Source organism: Volvox carteri (genome assembly GCF_000143455.1).
Source record: "Volvox carteri f. nagariensis unplaced genomic scaffold VOLCAscaffold_21, whole genome shotgun sequence".
Lineage (NCBI taxonomy): Eukaryota > Viridiplantae > Chlorophyta > Chlorophyceae > Chlamydomonadales > Volvocaceae > Volvox > Volvox carteri.
Window position 1 is genome coordinate 256,850 of NW_003307564.1, and position 16,097 is coordinate 272,946.

Here is a 16,097-nt window from a genome sequence, read left to right on the forward strand (position 1 = left end):
TTACCCTGGTGAAGAGTCAGTCGCCTGTGCCGCCGCCGGTGGGCCACCGTGGGATCGCGGCGGGGTGAATGGGGAGGGGGGAATGGTGAAAGGTGGTAGTGGTGGTGCTGGTCTTTCTCTGAGGACTGGAAGCCCGCTCCAGTCATCGGTGTTGTCGGGGGACAGAACACGAGCACGGGTGGTACCGCCGCCGCAGTCACCGCCTCTACAATTGCCTCACCATCCACAGTCATCGGCCCAGCATCATCAGGGTCATCAGTATCATCGTCAGCAGCAGCAGCAGCAGCAGCAGATGCCGCTTCATCGATTTGGTCCGCAAAACCAAGAACACCAAAACCGTCAAAACCAGCACCAGCAACACCAATATCAGCAGCAGCACCAACAACAAAGAAATCAACAACAGCAACAGCAGCAGCAACAACAACGACCACATTTTGAGGCAATCATGACAGCTCTTAAACTTGCACTCGCGTCCCTGCAGCACGCCCCGCTGCGGCGCGATGGCCGCTCTCCTGCCACCCGTGCCGTACAGCTGGCGTCGACGCTGGCGGACCTATGCGCCGCCGGTCTGCCCCTGGATGCCGCCGCCATGTGCGCGGGTGTGGTTTCGGAGGCGGCTGATTTGGGGGCCTTACGTGCTGACGTCATCAGGGCGCAGCTTGGGCCGGAGGTGGCGGCGTTGGTGCATGACATGCTGCGTGTACGGCAGGCGCCACGTCGGATCGAGTTGTTGGATGATGAGGGGGCCAGGTGCGTGGGCGTTATGAAAGATGGAGGGGGGGGGAGGCGGGGAGGGGGAGGGGGGAGATGGGGAAATGGGCTCAGTGGAAGCAGGTGGTGGTGGTGGTGGTGCTGGCGGATTGGGGACCAGAGACCAGGGAGGGTGCAGGTGTGAGTGCGCAATTTTGATCCAGTTGATGTTAGGTGCTTTCTAAATTGAAGTTAGAAAATAATAGATAAAAAATAAGTGTTGTTAAGATTTTGGCTTCAATTTTTAACTCAACCCGAGGATCGCTATCACCATCACTGACACCATCACCAACACCTCATACGACTATGACTACCACCACACTTTCCTGCCCGCCCTCAGGCATTGAGTTCCATTGGCTTCCCAATCATTATGACCGATCTCGGCCGCCCCTCTTCCCCCCGCAGTGCCGTACGGGAATGGTGTCTTGCCTTCCACGATGTTCGTTCCTGTGTGGTTGAGGTAGTTGGTTGGTGGGACGAGCTACAACACCTCGGAGGTCGGCCGCTGTTTGAACAGCAGGCGATAGCGCTGGAGGTGCGTGTGGGTTGGGGGCTTGGGTTTGGGTACGGCACCTAGGGCGGTCGCATGATCGTCTTTGGGCTCCGGCAGTTAGTTATTAGTTAGTTGGTGGTTTGGGTGTGCTGATGTAGTTGAATCCCTTCTGTTCTCCCATTCCCTCATCTGCGCCATCATGTACCACCCAACTAACCACACACACACACATACACACGCTCCCAGCCGTCACTCTCTCCTCCCCCTCTTTTATCCCCCTTCTCCCTCCTCCCACTCCCCCTCCTCCCTCTCCTCCCCACTCCCTCCTCCCACTCCCTCCTCCCGCTCCTACCCCTCCACTTCCTCCCCCCCCCGCAGACTCTCCAAATCGGAGCCCCGCTAGGTCACGCTCTGGGTTTGGGAGCCTTGAGTGCGGTCATGGAGGACATGTGCCTCAAGGTGCGTGTGCGTGTGCGTGTGCGCGAGTCCGCCAACCGTTCACCTGATGCGCCTGACGGGCCCCCGGCCCCCGGGTACCTGTCCGATATCCCCGGCCCTTTCGTCCGTCCGCGGCTGTGGGGGACCAGAAGGCTTCATGTTTGGCACCATATAGGGCACCTCTAGGGCTCGTTTTAGGCCCCAACCTGAACAAACAGTGGCGGTCTCCTCAATCCGCCCCGCCCCTTTTATGGGGCCCCCACACCAAAATTAAGTTTTTTGGAACTTATTTTTGGAACTTGGAGTTATTAAACTCCCCTTCTCTCCCCCTTCTAATATTATGCTCGCAGGTTCTCTTCCCGGAGTCGTACACCTCCACATCCGCCTGGTTGCGCGGTCTGCTGGATCCAGCCGAGGACCTCCTGTTCAGCGCCCAGCAGCGGCTGCTGTCCGCCCTGGACGAGCATCCGGACTTTGGCAAACTGTCGGGGGGCCTATTGGTGAAGGCACGAACCAAGAGCCTGTTCAGCGTGATGAAGAAGCTGCTGCATTTGGGGGATATGGCGCGGGGAGGGCGGAGCCGGGAGGTAGGGTGGGGAAGGGTAGGGGGGAGGGTTTTATCTAGGGTTTTTTGGCGGGAATTTCCGTTGGCATGCGTCTTCATGGGGGGTGGGTTGGGGCATGTTCTGTAGGGTTGTTGTTGTATATAGCACTTAACTATGTTTTCATCTTGAGGACTGAACGAACGTTGTGGGAAGCGTTTATGAACTCGCGCCTTCCTCCAACTTGAACAAACGTGCATGCATAGAAGTATAAACCCAATGTCATGCCTTGCACATACATACATACATACATACATACTTACATACATACATACATACACACATACATACATACTGACTGACTGACATACTTACTGACATACTTATATACATACTTGCAGGAGTTGTACGACCTGCTGGGTATGCGGGCCATCGTGAAACCGCCAGACTTCCTGCCGCCTGCGGAAGCGGAGGCGGCGGCAACCAAGGCATGCTACATCGTACAGGACGTGAGTGTACGGATATGCTTAGATTGTATCCAGTTTATTGCAAAGTTCGGTCGTTAGTTCTTAAACTATCTTCCGGGGATCTAGCGAATTCACGTCGTACTTTGAACTCGAAAAAATGTTGTTATGTTTTTTTCTTGTGTGTGCGCGCGCGTAAATTTGATTGTCTCGTTATTCCAGTTGGGGTTGGTTAATTCCGGTATATTCTGTTGGTGGGCGTTTGGCTTTCCTGATGGGCTCTTGGTCAGAAACCGCACAGCGCAATACAGCAAAAACACAAACACATGTCGTACATCATGTCGAGGCGTCCTGTTTCCACCATCCTCCTTTCATTTTTCCCTTACCTAAACCCTAAAACTCTAAAACCGTAACTCTAAAACCCTAAAAACCCCCCTCTTACCTTCAATAGGTTGCTTGTAAGCTGTGGCGGCCCATCCCTAGTCGCTCCAAAGATTACATCGTGTCTCCGAAACCAAATGGTTATCAGTCAATACACCTCACGTTGCAGCTGGGCCAGCTGGATATGTCGTACGAGACGTACAACGGCAGCAGTTCCGCCGCAGGAACCGCAGAGGCCTCCGTGTCGTACGAATCCGTGACGGTGCCGTGCGCCGGCAGCTCGTTGGCAACCTCGTCGTTGTCGTCGTCGTCGTACGACTGGGACCAGCTGCCGTACATAGCCGGCGGCCCAGCTGCAGATGAGCAGGATCGTCCTCGTGGCGTGAGGTCTCCGCCAACAACAACAGGGGCGGCGGCGGCAGCGGCGGCGTCTTCTAGCTCCGCCGCCGCCATTGCGGCGGCAGAGGCAGCAGCGGGGGGCCCGCTGTGCGTTGAGTTGCAGATCCGTACAGCTGCCATGGATATCGCGGCGGAGAGCGGCGATGCAGCCCACGCGGTTTACAAAGGCGGATTGGATGCTCGTACTGCACGACAACTGCAGGTAACTAACTAGTACACAAATTTTGTAGGCGGAGGGATAATAAACTTTTTTATAACGAATTCTTCCTCATCCTTCATTAACCCCATGCTCGCACCAGAGGTTTTGTTTGTCATAGTTTGTGAACTCATTTCTGTTGCTTGCTCAGGTTACGACACTTGCCGTACTGCCCGTACGGCTTTGCTTTTTCGGGGTGTTTTTTTGTGTGACCTGGCAGACATGGACTGGGGAGCTGCAGCGGCGTCTTTCGGAGCAGCCACGGGGGCGGTTGCTGTTGCGGGCGACGGCGACTGCGACGGGTCCGGAAGCGGCGGCGGCGGTGGAAGAGCGGCGGCGGCGGCGGCGGGAGCGCCGCGCAGCGGCGACAACGGCGGCAGCCACCTTGGCCGCAGCAGCAGCGGCGGCGGCGCTGCCGGCACCACTGCCCACGGCAGACCGTGATAACACTGGCGCGAGCTTGATGACTGCGGCGGCGGATGTGGCACGTACGGCAAGTAAGGCGGCCGCCGATATGGCACGTACGGCAAGTAAGGCGGCGGCGGCGGCGCGGGCTCGTGGCCCAGAGGCGACTATCGTGAAGCTCCTGCCGCCGCCTTCACGGCGATCAGCTCCTGCGGCTGCCGCCGCCGCTGCCGCCGCTGGTGGATGTGTGCCGACCGGCAGCGGTGCTGGCGGCACCAGCTGTATCGACACGAAACCGTCAGAAACGGCAGCAGCAAGAGCTTGTCCCTCTCACTCCTCTCTCCCGTCCCCTTCCTCATCCCCTTCTTGCTCGTCCGCTAGCAGCAGTAGCAGCAGTAGTAGCAGGGTTAATATCTTTGTGGCTGCAGCCGCATCATCCACTTCATCGTCAGCTACAGCCCCGACGAGCCCCGTGTCAGATGGGACTGGGCCGCCAGGTCGTTCGGAGGGGGAGGGGGGGAGGGAGGGAAGGGGGGTCTCTGGCGGCGGCGGCGGCGGCGGCGGCATGATGGTGCATCGTCATCGCCATCAGGCTCGGCAGATGCCGCAGCGGGGCCGGCTGAAAAACAATGCCGCTGAGCAAGACGACGACCAAGGACGGGATTACGTGTACGACATTAACGACGGAGTGCCGTACACATTGCCACCGCCGCCGCAGCCGCCATCATCATCATTATCACCATCATCATCACCATCTTCATCACCATCATCGTCACAAAGCCCAACACCGACATCACAGCCGACAGCGGTGTCTGGGTCACGATGTGATCAGCAGCAGCAGGAGGAGGAGGAGGAGAAGCTGCAGCAGCTGATGACTACCACAGAGCACCAGTACCATAACCAGCAGCAGCAGCAGCAAGATCTGCAAGGTCACCAGCAGCACGAGCAGGAGCCTCAGGCCCCCCAGCCGCACCAGCCGCACCAGCACCAGCAGCTCACAGAGGCGCAACGGCTGTTGCTGTTCAGCAGTCTAGGCAGTCTGGACGAAGTGGAGGACGTCCCGCTGGCGATCGGTCTGGGGCAGCAGGATGCTGCGGCGGCCGCGGAGCAGCTGTTTCGACATCTGGATGTGAATGGGGATGGCCGACTGAGCTTGGGTACGAGAACGGGGCGGGGTGGTGCGTACCAGTACAGTGAACTAGACCGTGTTAACAATACTGGGGGGGGGAAGAGAACGTGTGGGAGGAAGTGGGAGGTGGGAAGTGGGAGGTGCACCTCCCACGTGGGAAGTGGGAAGTGAACTGCGCTCACGGCGTGTTCAGGGGTCCCTAAACTGCCCCTAGTGAGTCCGAAGCGATGAAGGGGTGGGGGCCTGGGCCATGTAGGGTAGGCTGGCTGTGGCAGCTGGCCGCTGCTGGAAAGGCCTCTCTGCGCATTGGAGCCTATATAGAGCCGATCCTCCCTCCCCCAACACCCCACACAACCCTCCTCCTTTCCCCCCCCCAACACCCCTCACAACCCTCCTCTCCCCCTCACACACAACCACCAGATGAGGTGCGTCAGGCGCTCACCGACCTGGCAGCTCCCTCCTCGGAGCGGGACGCGGCGGCGCTGCTGGCGGCACTGGACCGCAACGGCGACGGGGGTGTGAGCATGGAGGAGTTTGTGGAGGGGCTTGGACCGGGGGGTCGCCTGGACAGCAGGAGACGACAGACATGACGACAGACATGACGGCAGACCGCGGTGGCGGCTGGTGGGATGGAGGAAAAAGCGGCTTTGTGTGCTGCAGTAGCTCTCGTTGTGGAGGGGCGCGAGGAAAAGCGTGAAGATGGCGCTCGGTTGTCATACGTTCTTAACTATTTTTAAACTCTTCGGAGCATTTTCCTGTCCTGCTGGCCCACTTCTTTTATTTTTGATAAGCACATGGAAATATAAACGTTTTGCCGTGTCTTCTGGTACTGTTGCGACGTGTACGGCGGTCGTACATGGTCACCATGTCGGTTGGTGGTTGAGCCACGGTAGCTGAGAAGCTTTGAATCTGAGTTGAGGGAAGTGAGATGCATATGCGTCAAGAACGTTAAACGGTTGTACGAATGAGACGTAATGAATGTTTGTGACTGATTCGTGCATGTTATGTTGTAAATCGCTGTATATGGGGGTATTCGATGCAAAATGAGGGGGGGATGTACGGGTTTTGCCGTACGAAGGGCGCGTTTCGTGCTGAAAATTGGACAATAAATATATAATGTGTTTTTGGAGCGCGAAATATATGGATTGCAGCGTTTGTGTTCAACCAACAGTCTGTAGTAGATGCTGGATGCGCAGAGCACGAGAGGCAATTAAACACGGGAGTGGGCGGTGTTGTCTGAGATGCCTACACTTGGTACTTGATAGGTGATTGGTTGCGAGTGATTGCGGCGCTAAGAAGCAGTTCTTGTTGAGGGCGACCGGTCTTGATTCGCGATCATGAGCAGTAAATACCACCTCATATCACGTCTCAAGCCCCTTGGATCCGTTTTACCTATATCTCTTATTACCTTCTTTACTGCCGCCGTACCGACAGCCGTACAGACATCGCGCCCCATACATGACATCGCTCCCCGGGAATCAAACAAAACGAAGTGAGTGCCAGGTGCGGCAGCTCGCGCAAACAATAACGATGAAATGGTGCCACCTTTACTTAACCCAGTTTGGAAGCAGCAGGTGAGAACCCCTCCTAGAGAGCTGCAGGTCACCACCAAAGGTGGCCTTTACCTGTCTCTCATGCACACACAGGCTTAGGCATATGTACACACCGAGGACCCTCTCCCGGTCTCAACTGGCCTCACTGCCTATTGCAGCTAATAATAAGTACTCTAGATAGAGGGTTTATGTGCGGGTGCTGGCCCACTACAAACACACACCCTTCTTTTGGTGTCACCTTCTGCCGGGCAGCTCAGGCGGATGGAACTTCCCTAAACGAGATCATGTTATCCTCGTTCCGATGCACCTTCCTTAGATTTTTTTTTGTGTGTGTGTCTGTGTGTGTGTGTCCTGTCCATCCATTGGGCACAGTTGCCGCGAGTTGCTGTTGGTTCTGTCATAACGAGTTTCCAACGAATCCTTCGAGGGGCACGCGGTACAGGATAGGAGGTATAGTCAGAAGACCTAAATTCTCCCCCAGGCGAGGACCCGAACAACAGCCGAGCAACACAAATCCGTTGCAATCCTTCCGTAGAGCGTGCACAACAATGCCAAGGCGAAAAAGCGGATGTCCTGTCCTGTAGCAAGCTACATTTACCTTAGAATATCTTTAAGCTATTAAAGCTTAATCACAGTAACGGTACGGTCCCGTATTTACGAACCATACTCGTTAACTGTACGAACTCACTTTCTGGTACGCTATCACAACCTAGCGTACGACACCAAGACTCCAGGAATGGAGATGGCGGCAGGTGGGCCGCATTTAAGCCACCCAGGTGAAGTGCTTCGGCCAGACACTTAACGTATCACTATACTAGTGTTCAGGGTTCAAGACCTTGCTGTCACCGTTCTCGACGTATGTCTTCGAATCCCGACTTCCCTTGTCTCTTCTCACGCCTAACGCTGGGTCGCCAATCGTGGACGAGACCCTCTACTTCCGCTAAAACAGCTAAGGTAAGAGACGGCTGTTACATGTCCGGTGAGGGGCAGTTCTACGAAGTCCCCTGCTGTAAGGTTTTGCAGTTCGTTAGCGCGCGCTTCTGAGACCATGTCGAAACTTCGGAGCTAGTGGAGCTTGATCCTGTGGTTCTCCGTGTGAGACAATGGCGCGCTATTATGACTATTTAAGCGGACCATTTTATGAACATTGTAAGTCTAAGTTGAAATTGAAAAGCCCGATCTTCTGTGCTTACGCAAGTATATCGGCCAGTAAAGTCAGCTTGCACTCCCCAGTTGTTAGGAGCGGCCTGGTTCCCTTTCAATTGGTATCAGAGCCTAGGTGATCCTTCTCGCCTTTCACCTGCCCCAACAAGTGAGCTCCTTGCTAAAGACAGCAAAATTCCGCTTTTTGCCGAAATTCGGTAGTGGTAGGTTTAAACCTGCCTTGACAAGTCAGGTGCATGGGTCCAGCAGCCATAAAGCAACGGTTGTGAAGATATCCGCATAACGACAGTATGATATATTGTGCATTGATTTGTTATTTTTATTCGGGGGAGACGGGTGCACAGGCCTCCGTCCTGCGTCTTTGCTCGGACAAGGTCTTACAAATTTCCAACGCCAGCCCACGTCTCGGGAGTTACCTAAGTTTATGCGACATGGTTTCAGGTGTTATCAGCCTATACAGTCGAATATCAAAAGTGAACAGTGTGCATCCCGCCTTTCGCGTTCGGCGACGCGTAGCTTGAGACGCAGCATGATTTCTCGCGTTAATAATGCGAGGCGTGAATGCCCTATGTGCAAAACATTACGAGTAACCGACATGCAAATGACGCTTCAGTGCATTAGAGGGGTGTGTACGTCACTATTTGTCGCGACCCCTAAAATCCCAATCAGTTACGCTTGCTCAAAATAGATAGACGACCTCTAATCATACGCGAGATAATTTCACGATTGGATTATGTTTCAGTTCTGACCACTTTGCGTGTTGAAAGGGTATGATAAGGCTGTGACTTTGGACGCCCTGAAAGCCAAGGCATTGATCACTTTCAGGAGCTCAAGCTTGTACTTCAAATCTTTACAATTCTCTGTAAACGTTAAAAGCGTCTCGTCAGAGGGAGACAAGATTTCAGTTTGAACGCGTTAAGATTGTCGGTCCTTTGACGCCAGGGTGAGGCATCGCTGAAGGTACCGGCAAGGAGGAGTACATCGGACCCTTCCGCATCTAGCAATTATGGTCCTTGACGCTGGCACAACGCGGAATCGAGACCAGCGGCCGACGCGAGGCAAATGGGCCGGCGGCACAGAGGTTTCTTGCCGCAGCGGTCCCCTTAACAACGATGTCCAGGATTCAGCATGCGAAGACGTAGGTTGAAGAGCATCACAGTGTTTGCTTTCGCTGTAGGCTCTCGTTTGTAGGGCTTTTCACTCGACACGCAACGCGCAGGAGCCGGCGGATGTTTGCTGGGTGTGCCTGGATGGCCCTTCCCCGGGGAAGCCGCTTATGCGGCCTTGCAAGTGCCCTCGATACTGCCACAGTGTTTGCATCGCGCGATGGCAACTGCAAAGCGCTGGGAGCAGGCAAGTAGCGTAACGCGAACTTCAAAGGGGACCTCCGGTGTGATTCCACCAATCCAGGATTGCTATCATATCCTATGGTTAAAGAGCTTTATCCGTTTCGGAAGCGCCTCGTGTTCGCGCGAGCATACGTAGCTAGACAGGTGGTCAGAGCGGCTCAGAGCGCCCGCCCTCGTCTTCGCCGTCTGAACAATGCAGGAAAGAGACCCACTGCGATTTCTGCCAGTCGAGGCTCCCAGAATGGAAAACTGCACTCACGCCTGCTTGCGGCTGCGAGGCGCCGGTAAGCCCGCCTCAAGATTACGCCGGTGACGTCGCATGACGTCACCAGCTGCGCGCTCCTGCCTCTCCGCGTTGCTCGCCCCTTACCTGCTGCAAGACATGAAAACCAATCGCGCGTTTCCATTGCTCGTGTCGTTTAAAACTGCAAAACAAAAAAAAAATTCAGACTCGTGTTTTGAGGTATAATCGTCCCCTTTTCCTGCGCCGTGCTGCACTTTTATCCCTGCGACCCACGGGACTCGTCACTTGACCCAGATGCCGAAAAAAGACCTAAACAGACTTTCTTTTCGAACAAGTGATATTTTCTTTCCCCATGCTGTTTTGCCTTTTTATGCCTCAAGGCCTTAAGATGCTGAGTGTTTTTTCTCCTCGGCTGACTTCTGTCAGGCGCTGACTCGCGCGCGGCTCCCGCAGGCTGTGATGAACGTCAACTTTGGCGGCCGCACGTACAGCTTCGAGGTGCAGCCTGGGCCGGAGGGCTACCGCCGTTTCACGGCTGCTATCCGGCAGGCGTTTTCGCTTCCGGAGGACAGCGAGCTGAACATCACCTTCACGTGTGACGAGCCCAACAGCGGTAAGTAGCTCCTCCGCGTACGGCCCTTCATTGGTGTGGGTGCACGGTAACAGCAACAGGGCTACCCCACATTCATGCGTTTCACTCAGTGTGTGATTTGGGTCGCGATGATTTGGGTTAGGGTCGGAATGAACTGGGTCGGACCGAAATGGCGTCTACCGGCCGGTTAACCCCTCCTGCGTATGCGGGTTCGGTCTCTACAATACCCTCCTCCCCGCCAAGGGGACAACTCGTAGCGCCGGGGCCGCCCAGATCGACATGTATGGATATGATGTGGGAGGCGAAATGAAGACATACAAAAACGGGAGTTAGGAATCAGGGCCGGTGTTTGAGAGGGGCGAGGAAGCACAGCGGCTGCTATTGGGGAAAGGAATAAGGGGGATAATATAAAATATAGGGGAAAATAGACGCGAGCGAGTTGGTAGTTTTGTATTGTGTAGTGGGCGCAGCAAAGGTAGGCTTTGGACCTCTGTTCAGGTTGTGCACGCTATTACTCCGCGCGCTTTTGCGTTGAGGATATTAACATAGACGTGTTGCAACGGACACTTCTGGTAAACTGACCTAGAAATTCTTTTTTTCAAAAGTCGAAGAACGCAGGCGTATCCATCAGTTCAGCTACTTGCATCCGGATTGGCATCTGCACTGCTTCCTTGCTTCCATTATTATGTCATCATTATTATGATCATCATCTTTTTCTCTCTTTCCTCTCTCCCGTCGTCGTATCTCTGGCTGGCATCCTCTTTGGGGGAGTCAAGAGCCTGTCACCAACGCAGGCTCATTGCTGACACTGCAAGGCGCGGGAGCCTATGATGCAGCCGTACATTGCGCCTCCGTCTCCGCGGCGCGCCGCATCAGCACAGGTACCCCGCTCGCGCAGGCGCCCATTTGGCCGACCGGCGGGAACAGCAGCAGCAGCGGCGGCGGTTCCGGAGACGGCGGCGGCGCCTCCACAGCCGCCGGCATCCGAAGGACGGGGAGCGCTGTCGGCCGGTCGAATGGCAGCGGCGGCGGCGGCGGCGGCGGCGGTAACCACCATGGAAGCGACCGAAGCAATGGTGGTAGTGGCAGCAGCAACAACAGCAATAAGTCCCGCGGGATTTCGGGCTTGGGCCGGCGGCTTCGGAGCGCTGTTGCTGGGATGTTCGGTGCTGGGAGCAGTAGCAGTAGCAGCAGCAGCAGTGCCGGTGGAGGCGGCAGTAGCGGGGGCGCGGGGCAAAGCGGTGATCGGGGAGCCCGTGGCTGAGGAAGGGGTGTCGAATTGGCCGTTGATATCGACACCACATCGTCTCGTGCTTTGTGTGGGCCGCCGTATGGGGTGTGAGGTTGGCACAGGAGGTGGTTTTGTCTACGGCAGGGTAGCCCAGTCGACCCTTTTTCGATTGATTCAGGACGTTTTTTGTCTTATGCCGAGCGCTTTGCATCGGACGAGTCGGCAAGGCGGTCGGGACTCCGTGGCACTGTTGTGGGGCGGAGGTAGTCTTTTATCTGTCCTCATTTTTCAGATCTGCTGCACGACGACGAAGATGACGACGACGACGACGACGCGGAAAGAGAAGTTTTGGGCAGCAGCGACGAGTTTTTTCTTTCAAGGTTTTTCATCTTCGCAGCATGTAGTTGTACGAGCAGCATGAAGCTGTACGAGCAGGGACGACAGTGCGACTTGGCGGGGCATCTTTTCAGCAGCAGGGGGCCATGGAGGAAAAGTAAGATACGGAGTACGGAGGTACGAATAGGAGTACGGCGATAGTCGCAGAGAGGCGGTGCGCGTGTTTTGTGTTGTTTTGCGCTAGGTTGTGTACACTGGTACAGGAAAAGTGCATCATGTCCCTAAGTTGTAGATTGCATATCGCATATGGAGCCGTCCCCGCATTTCCCGCATTCCCCAAACTGTGTTTTCTGATTTGCTGTAGTGGTACTCTCTTTCGATGTGCTCATTGAAATCTCGGAATCTCGACCTCTGTGCATGTACGGCATAGACATGATGAAGTCCCGTTGGGAAGGGAAGAAGATTTCCTCTTCTTTTTGACCATTTGCTGTTGCCGATACTGAGAGTACGGCTACCTTGACTTCCTCACTCCTGGCCCGAGTCTCCTGGCTTTAGCTTTGGGGGAGTCTTTTTGGAGGCAGGCCCGCCAGGCCTTGACCGCCGAGGCGTGGTGGCTATTTCTCCCTTAAGGATCATCATCATCACCGAGTGCCGAGTTGTTCATTTGGAAGCTGGCTGCGCATTCTGTTGCACTTCTCTCTCTCGCAGTGCTTTGATATTGACATTGCCTTCTTCTCTCTCTCGCTTTGTACGAACAAGTTGCTTGCTGTGTACGGTATCTGGTATGTGGTGCGAATTGACTCGATGCGGTGCGGCTGTGTGTGTGTGTTTGTGTGGTGATTGTGTGTTACGGCTCGCTCTTTCAAGGAGACTATATTTGGACGGTCGAGAGGTGCGCGGCCTCATGAGCAGCCTCATGGGGGCCTGTCCACACTGCGTGGCATCTTGAAAACAAGTTGGTGCACTGCCGTTGTTGTTATTGTTGACCAGACAGGTAGCTACTTTCCTGCTCTCTCTCATTGCTGTGACGACATCATGCATGTTACGGCGCATTGTGTGCTTTTTTTTCTGTGCTGCTTATCTGTGGGGAGGGGCTTTTGCCTATTGCTTTGCATGCGTATGTTTGACGTGCGTGTAATGGTGGGGTGTGTCTGTTTGACACGTGTGTGTGTGCGTGTGTGTGCACGTTGAAGGGAAAGAAACTATGTACGAAGTGTTTGTTGCGTTGGAAGGAGGCGACGTTGTGCAGGTGTATGTATGTATGTGTGGTGTATGCATGTATGTATGTGTGTTTGCGGTGTACGTCGAATGCTGAACAGTGCAAAGAAGATCATCATCCAAGGGAGGACGGAACTGCGTGTGAGTGTGGTTTTGTGTGTGCGTGTTTGCGCGCCTCGATGACGGAGCATACGATGAGGCGGTTGAGGGTATCGAAGCCACACCAGTGTGATAGGTGCCATCGCCCATGGTGCCATGTTGTTGTTGCAGATGCAGTACAGGTTCCCCCCGGGGGCGGCCACCGGGGATTTCGGGTTTTTGCTCGTCCACATCCCTTCTCCCTAGGGGGGCCCTCGGGCGTACTTGTGCGCACATTTGTGCGTCTGAAGAGAGAGATGCGTGTGGGTTAGATTAAAATTTGCAAACGTGTGTATTTCTCTGGGGCATGTTTTTTTTGGGGGGGGGGGGAAGGTACAGATCCGAAACTCCGGTGCGGTCTCCTCTTGCTGGAGAGGTCGGCCCCAATGAAATGGCGCCCGTCCATGTATTTGTGTGAGAGCGGCTGGATGAGCGGCTGGCATGTTATTTCTGTGTGACTCCAATTGAAGCGGACGAGGGAGAATGAAGATGACCTCCCGCGTACCCGCATCAATACCAATACAACGTCCATGGCCCCCCCGGCTTTTACGGACACACCCGCACTTGTGTGCGGAACTTGTAACTTGTAACCTGTTATTTCTGTGTGTGTGTGCGTATATATGTAGAGGGTGCTTCGAGTACATGTCCTGTCTGCCCTTACCCGCGGCATTTCATAAGCATTGTGTGCTGGCTGCGCGTTCAGTCTGTCGGGCGGGCCACGAGAGATGTCGGGCGGACCTTTTCTTGGGGGGTGGGTGGGAAAATTTGGATCGTTCTCATACGATGCGCATCCATGTTGTGAAGTTCATCCATCTGGGTTTCAGAAAATTCATGAAATCGCGACATACAGACCCAAAGGTTTTGCTTACCGCTGACCTTTTCTTTTTTTTCTTCATGGCTGTGTAAGGGAAGCAGTGAGGTGGTGAGGTTTTTAATGTTGCGGGAAAGGAGGGAAACTAACTATTGTAAATAATCAACATAATTTTGGAAGAAGAACGTACTTGTGCATATCAATCCATTAGTGTTTAATGGATGCTATGGATCTTTCCATCCTCCCCTCCAGGGCTCGCTGTCATCCGCGGCGCCAAAACGCAAGAAGTTTCTTTTTTCTCGTAACCTTTTGTCGAAACGGACGTACCTCGCCGTACCACACAGATTCTATGACACCTTTTTTTGCAACTCCCCTCCGCGACCGCTATACCGGTCATTACAGGCGTGGAGGGTTGCACAGAGCGCGGTCACAGGATGCGGCGGAGAGTCGGGTCGGGCACACAGAGTAGGGATACGGATATAATATAGGAAAGAGTAGTATGGAAATGTGGAGGCTCCCCCCACACACACAGAGGATAAGGATGGCAGGCAGAAGGGGCCCAGAATGGCGGAAAAAACATTTTTTGAATGGGTCGAGACGCCGACTCACCAAGGAGATGATGCGGACGGCTGGGAAATCTATACCGGTTGGGACGATGTTAAAAAACCATCGTACACGAAAAGGCTCTCTACACATACTCGCTGCTCGACCCGTTCGGGGTCCACTGTAACAATCGCATTTCCCTTCTCACATGGAGGGGGTACTAGTGCACTATTGGCAAACGTCCAAGTAGCCCTAGAAGTAGAAGTTTCCGTCGCTTTTCAGGCAGAAGGCCAGACTGGGCGCATCAGGGCGCATCAGGGTGTGTGGAGAATGACTAAAAGTGCGACTGGTCTCGCTGGTGGTGATTCGAACGTGTGTGTGAGGTCGTCATTTGGAAGGCTGGACGCGGACTTTGGCGGTTGTGACGGTTGCTGCTGAGTTGGCAGAGCAGTTGGGGCCAACTTCCGGTCCGTACATGAATGATAACATATACATAGACCATATCCCGACGTTTCTAGGACGTTGCATATATACAATACATACATACACACACACACGTTCGCGGGAGAGAGCTTAGGCCCGATCAGATACGTAACCTTCACGTACATACATACCATACATACCGTACAATACATACACACACACGCAATACAAATCTCCCTCACCATCTCCCTGACCATCGCCATCACCATCACCACCATTATCTCCGTCATCGTGATCATCATCACCACCACCACCGCCACCACCACCCTCCCTAAATCACCTCTACAGCCACCATCACCACCCCCACTCGATATCAACACTGATGAATGCGCGCGCCGTTGGGCGTTAGTGAGATTTCAGAACGCAGTATTGCGAGACGCCATCGTAGCTGCGAAGGCAGACACAACAAGAACACGACCGCAATATTTCTTTTTACTTTTTTTATTTTTTAACTTTGGGTCAGATCCCGTACCGCCTGTCGCCGTAATGTTTCACCTAAAAGTCAAACGGTGTCACTCCCCACACAAACTGCGCACCGAATACGTGTCACCTCGCACGGAAAACATTGTTGTACAAATGATTTGGCTACGCATACAGCTCGCCACAAAACCCATCACAGCAGAGAAAACAAACGCGGCAACCGACCGCCACCCCAACTCGACGAAGCACCCGTAAGGAAAGATCGCAATTGCTTCATCAGGCAACGTGCCTAGCCAATCGAAGAAGACAAACAAGGGATTATTTTTACACCAAGTAACGCACTTGAATTCGCCCCAGCCGCTCTTTTGCACACATGTTTCCTAATTTGGCCACTCCACCACAATGACAAGCCTTTACATTTCTCGGCAATTAACGGTTGCTCGTGACGGTTTAATGGTTAACTGTAACCGCATCGCCAGCATGGCCTGCTGGCCCGCCGGCTGCACTCTTCACGATCCTAAACCCCACTATCACACACACCCACATACATACATACGTACATCCATCCATCCATACCTACCTACATGCATCGCCATCAACGCACAGTATCACACAACAGCAGACACAGACGTTACCCTAAGTATCCCTAACCGCTCCCCAACCGCCACAACTCCCAACCTCCATGGAATGGAAAACCCCATATTAAAGCTGGTTCCTTGATGGGGGGCACTTAGGAACGCAAAACTCCAAAAACACTTAATAAATCTCCTCGCATTGGCCACATTGTTGTTCGTGTGCGTTTTTTTGGTGAATGTGCA

At 54.2% G+C, this 16,097-nt stretch overlaps 2 protein-coding genes across 2 annotated transcripts; both read left to right on the forward strand.

Annotated features, from left to right (window-relative positions):
* Nucleotides 1–445: 445 nt before the first annotated feature.
* On the forward strand, nucleotides 446–5,787 carry VOLCADRAFT_60953 (uncharacterized protein; the record flags this gene model as incomplete). The annotated part of the gene is made up of 9 exons (XM_002950889.1): nucleotides 446–750; nucleotides 1,156–1,285; nucleotides 1,622–1,702; nucleotides 2,032–2,268; nucleotides 2,625–2,732; nucleotides 3,139–3,230; nucleotides 3,507–3,669; nucleotides 5,072–5,225; nucleotides 5,618–5,787. 9 exons carry the CDS (start codon nucleotides 446–448, stop codon nucleotides 5,785–5,787), a joined length of 1,440 nt encoding a protein of 479 aa, XP_002950935.1.
* A 3,355-nt stretch (nucleotides 5,788–9,142) lies between these two features.
* VOLCADRAFT_46784 (uncharacterized protein) lies at nucleotides 9,143–10,970 on the forward strand (the record flags this gene model as incomplete). Its single annotated transcript, XM_002950890.1, has 4 exons — nucleotides 9,143–9,271; nucleotides 9,470–9,547; nucleotides 9,961–10,120; nucleotides 10,894–10,970. Coding segments are annotated over 4 exons (444 nt in total), but the record flags the coding sequence as incomplete, so codon positions are not given.
* Nucleotides 10,971–16,097: the final 5,127 nt, after the last annotated feature.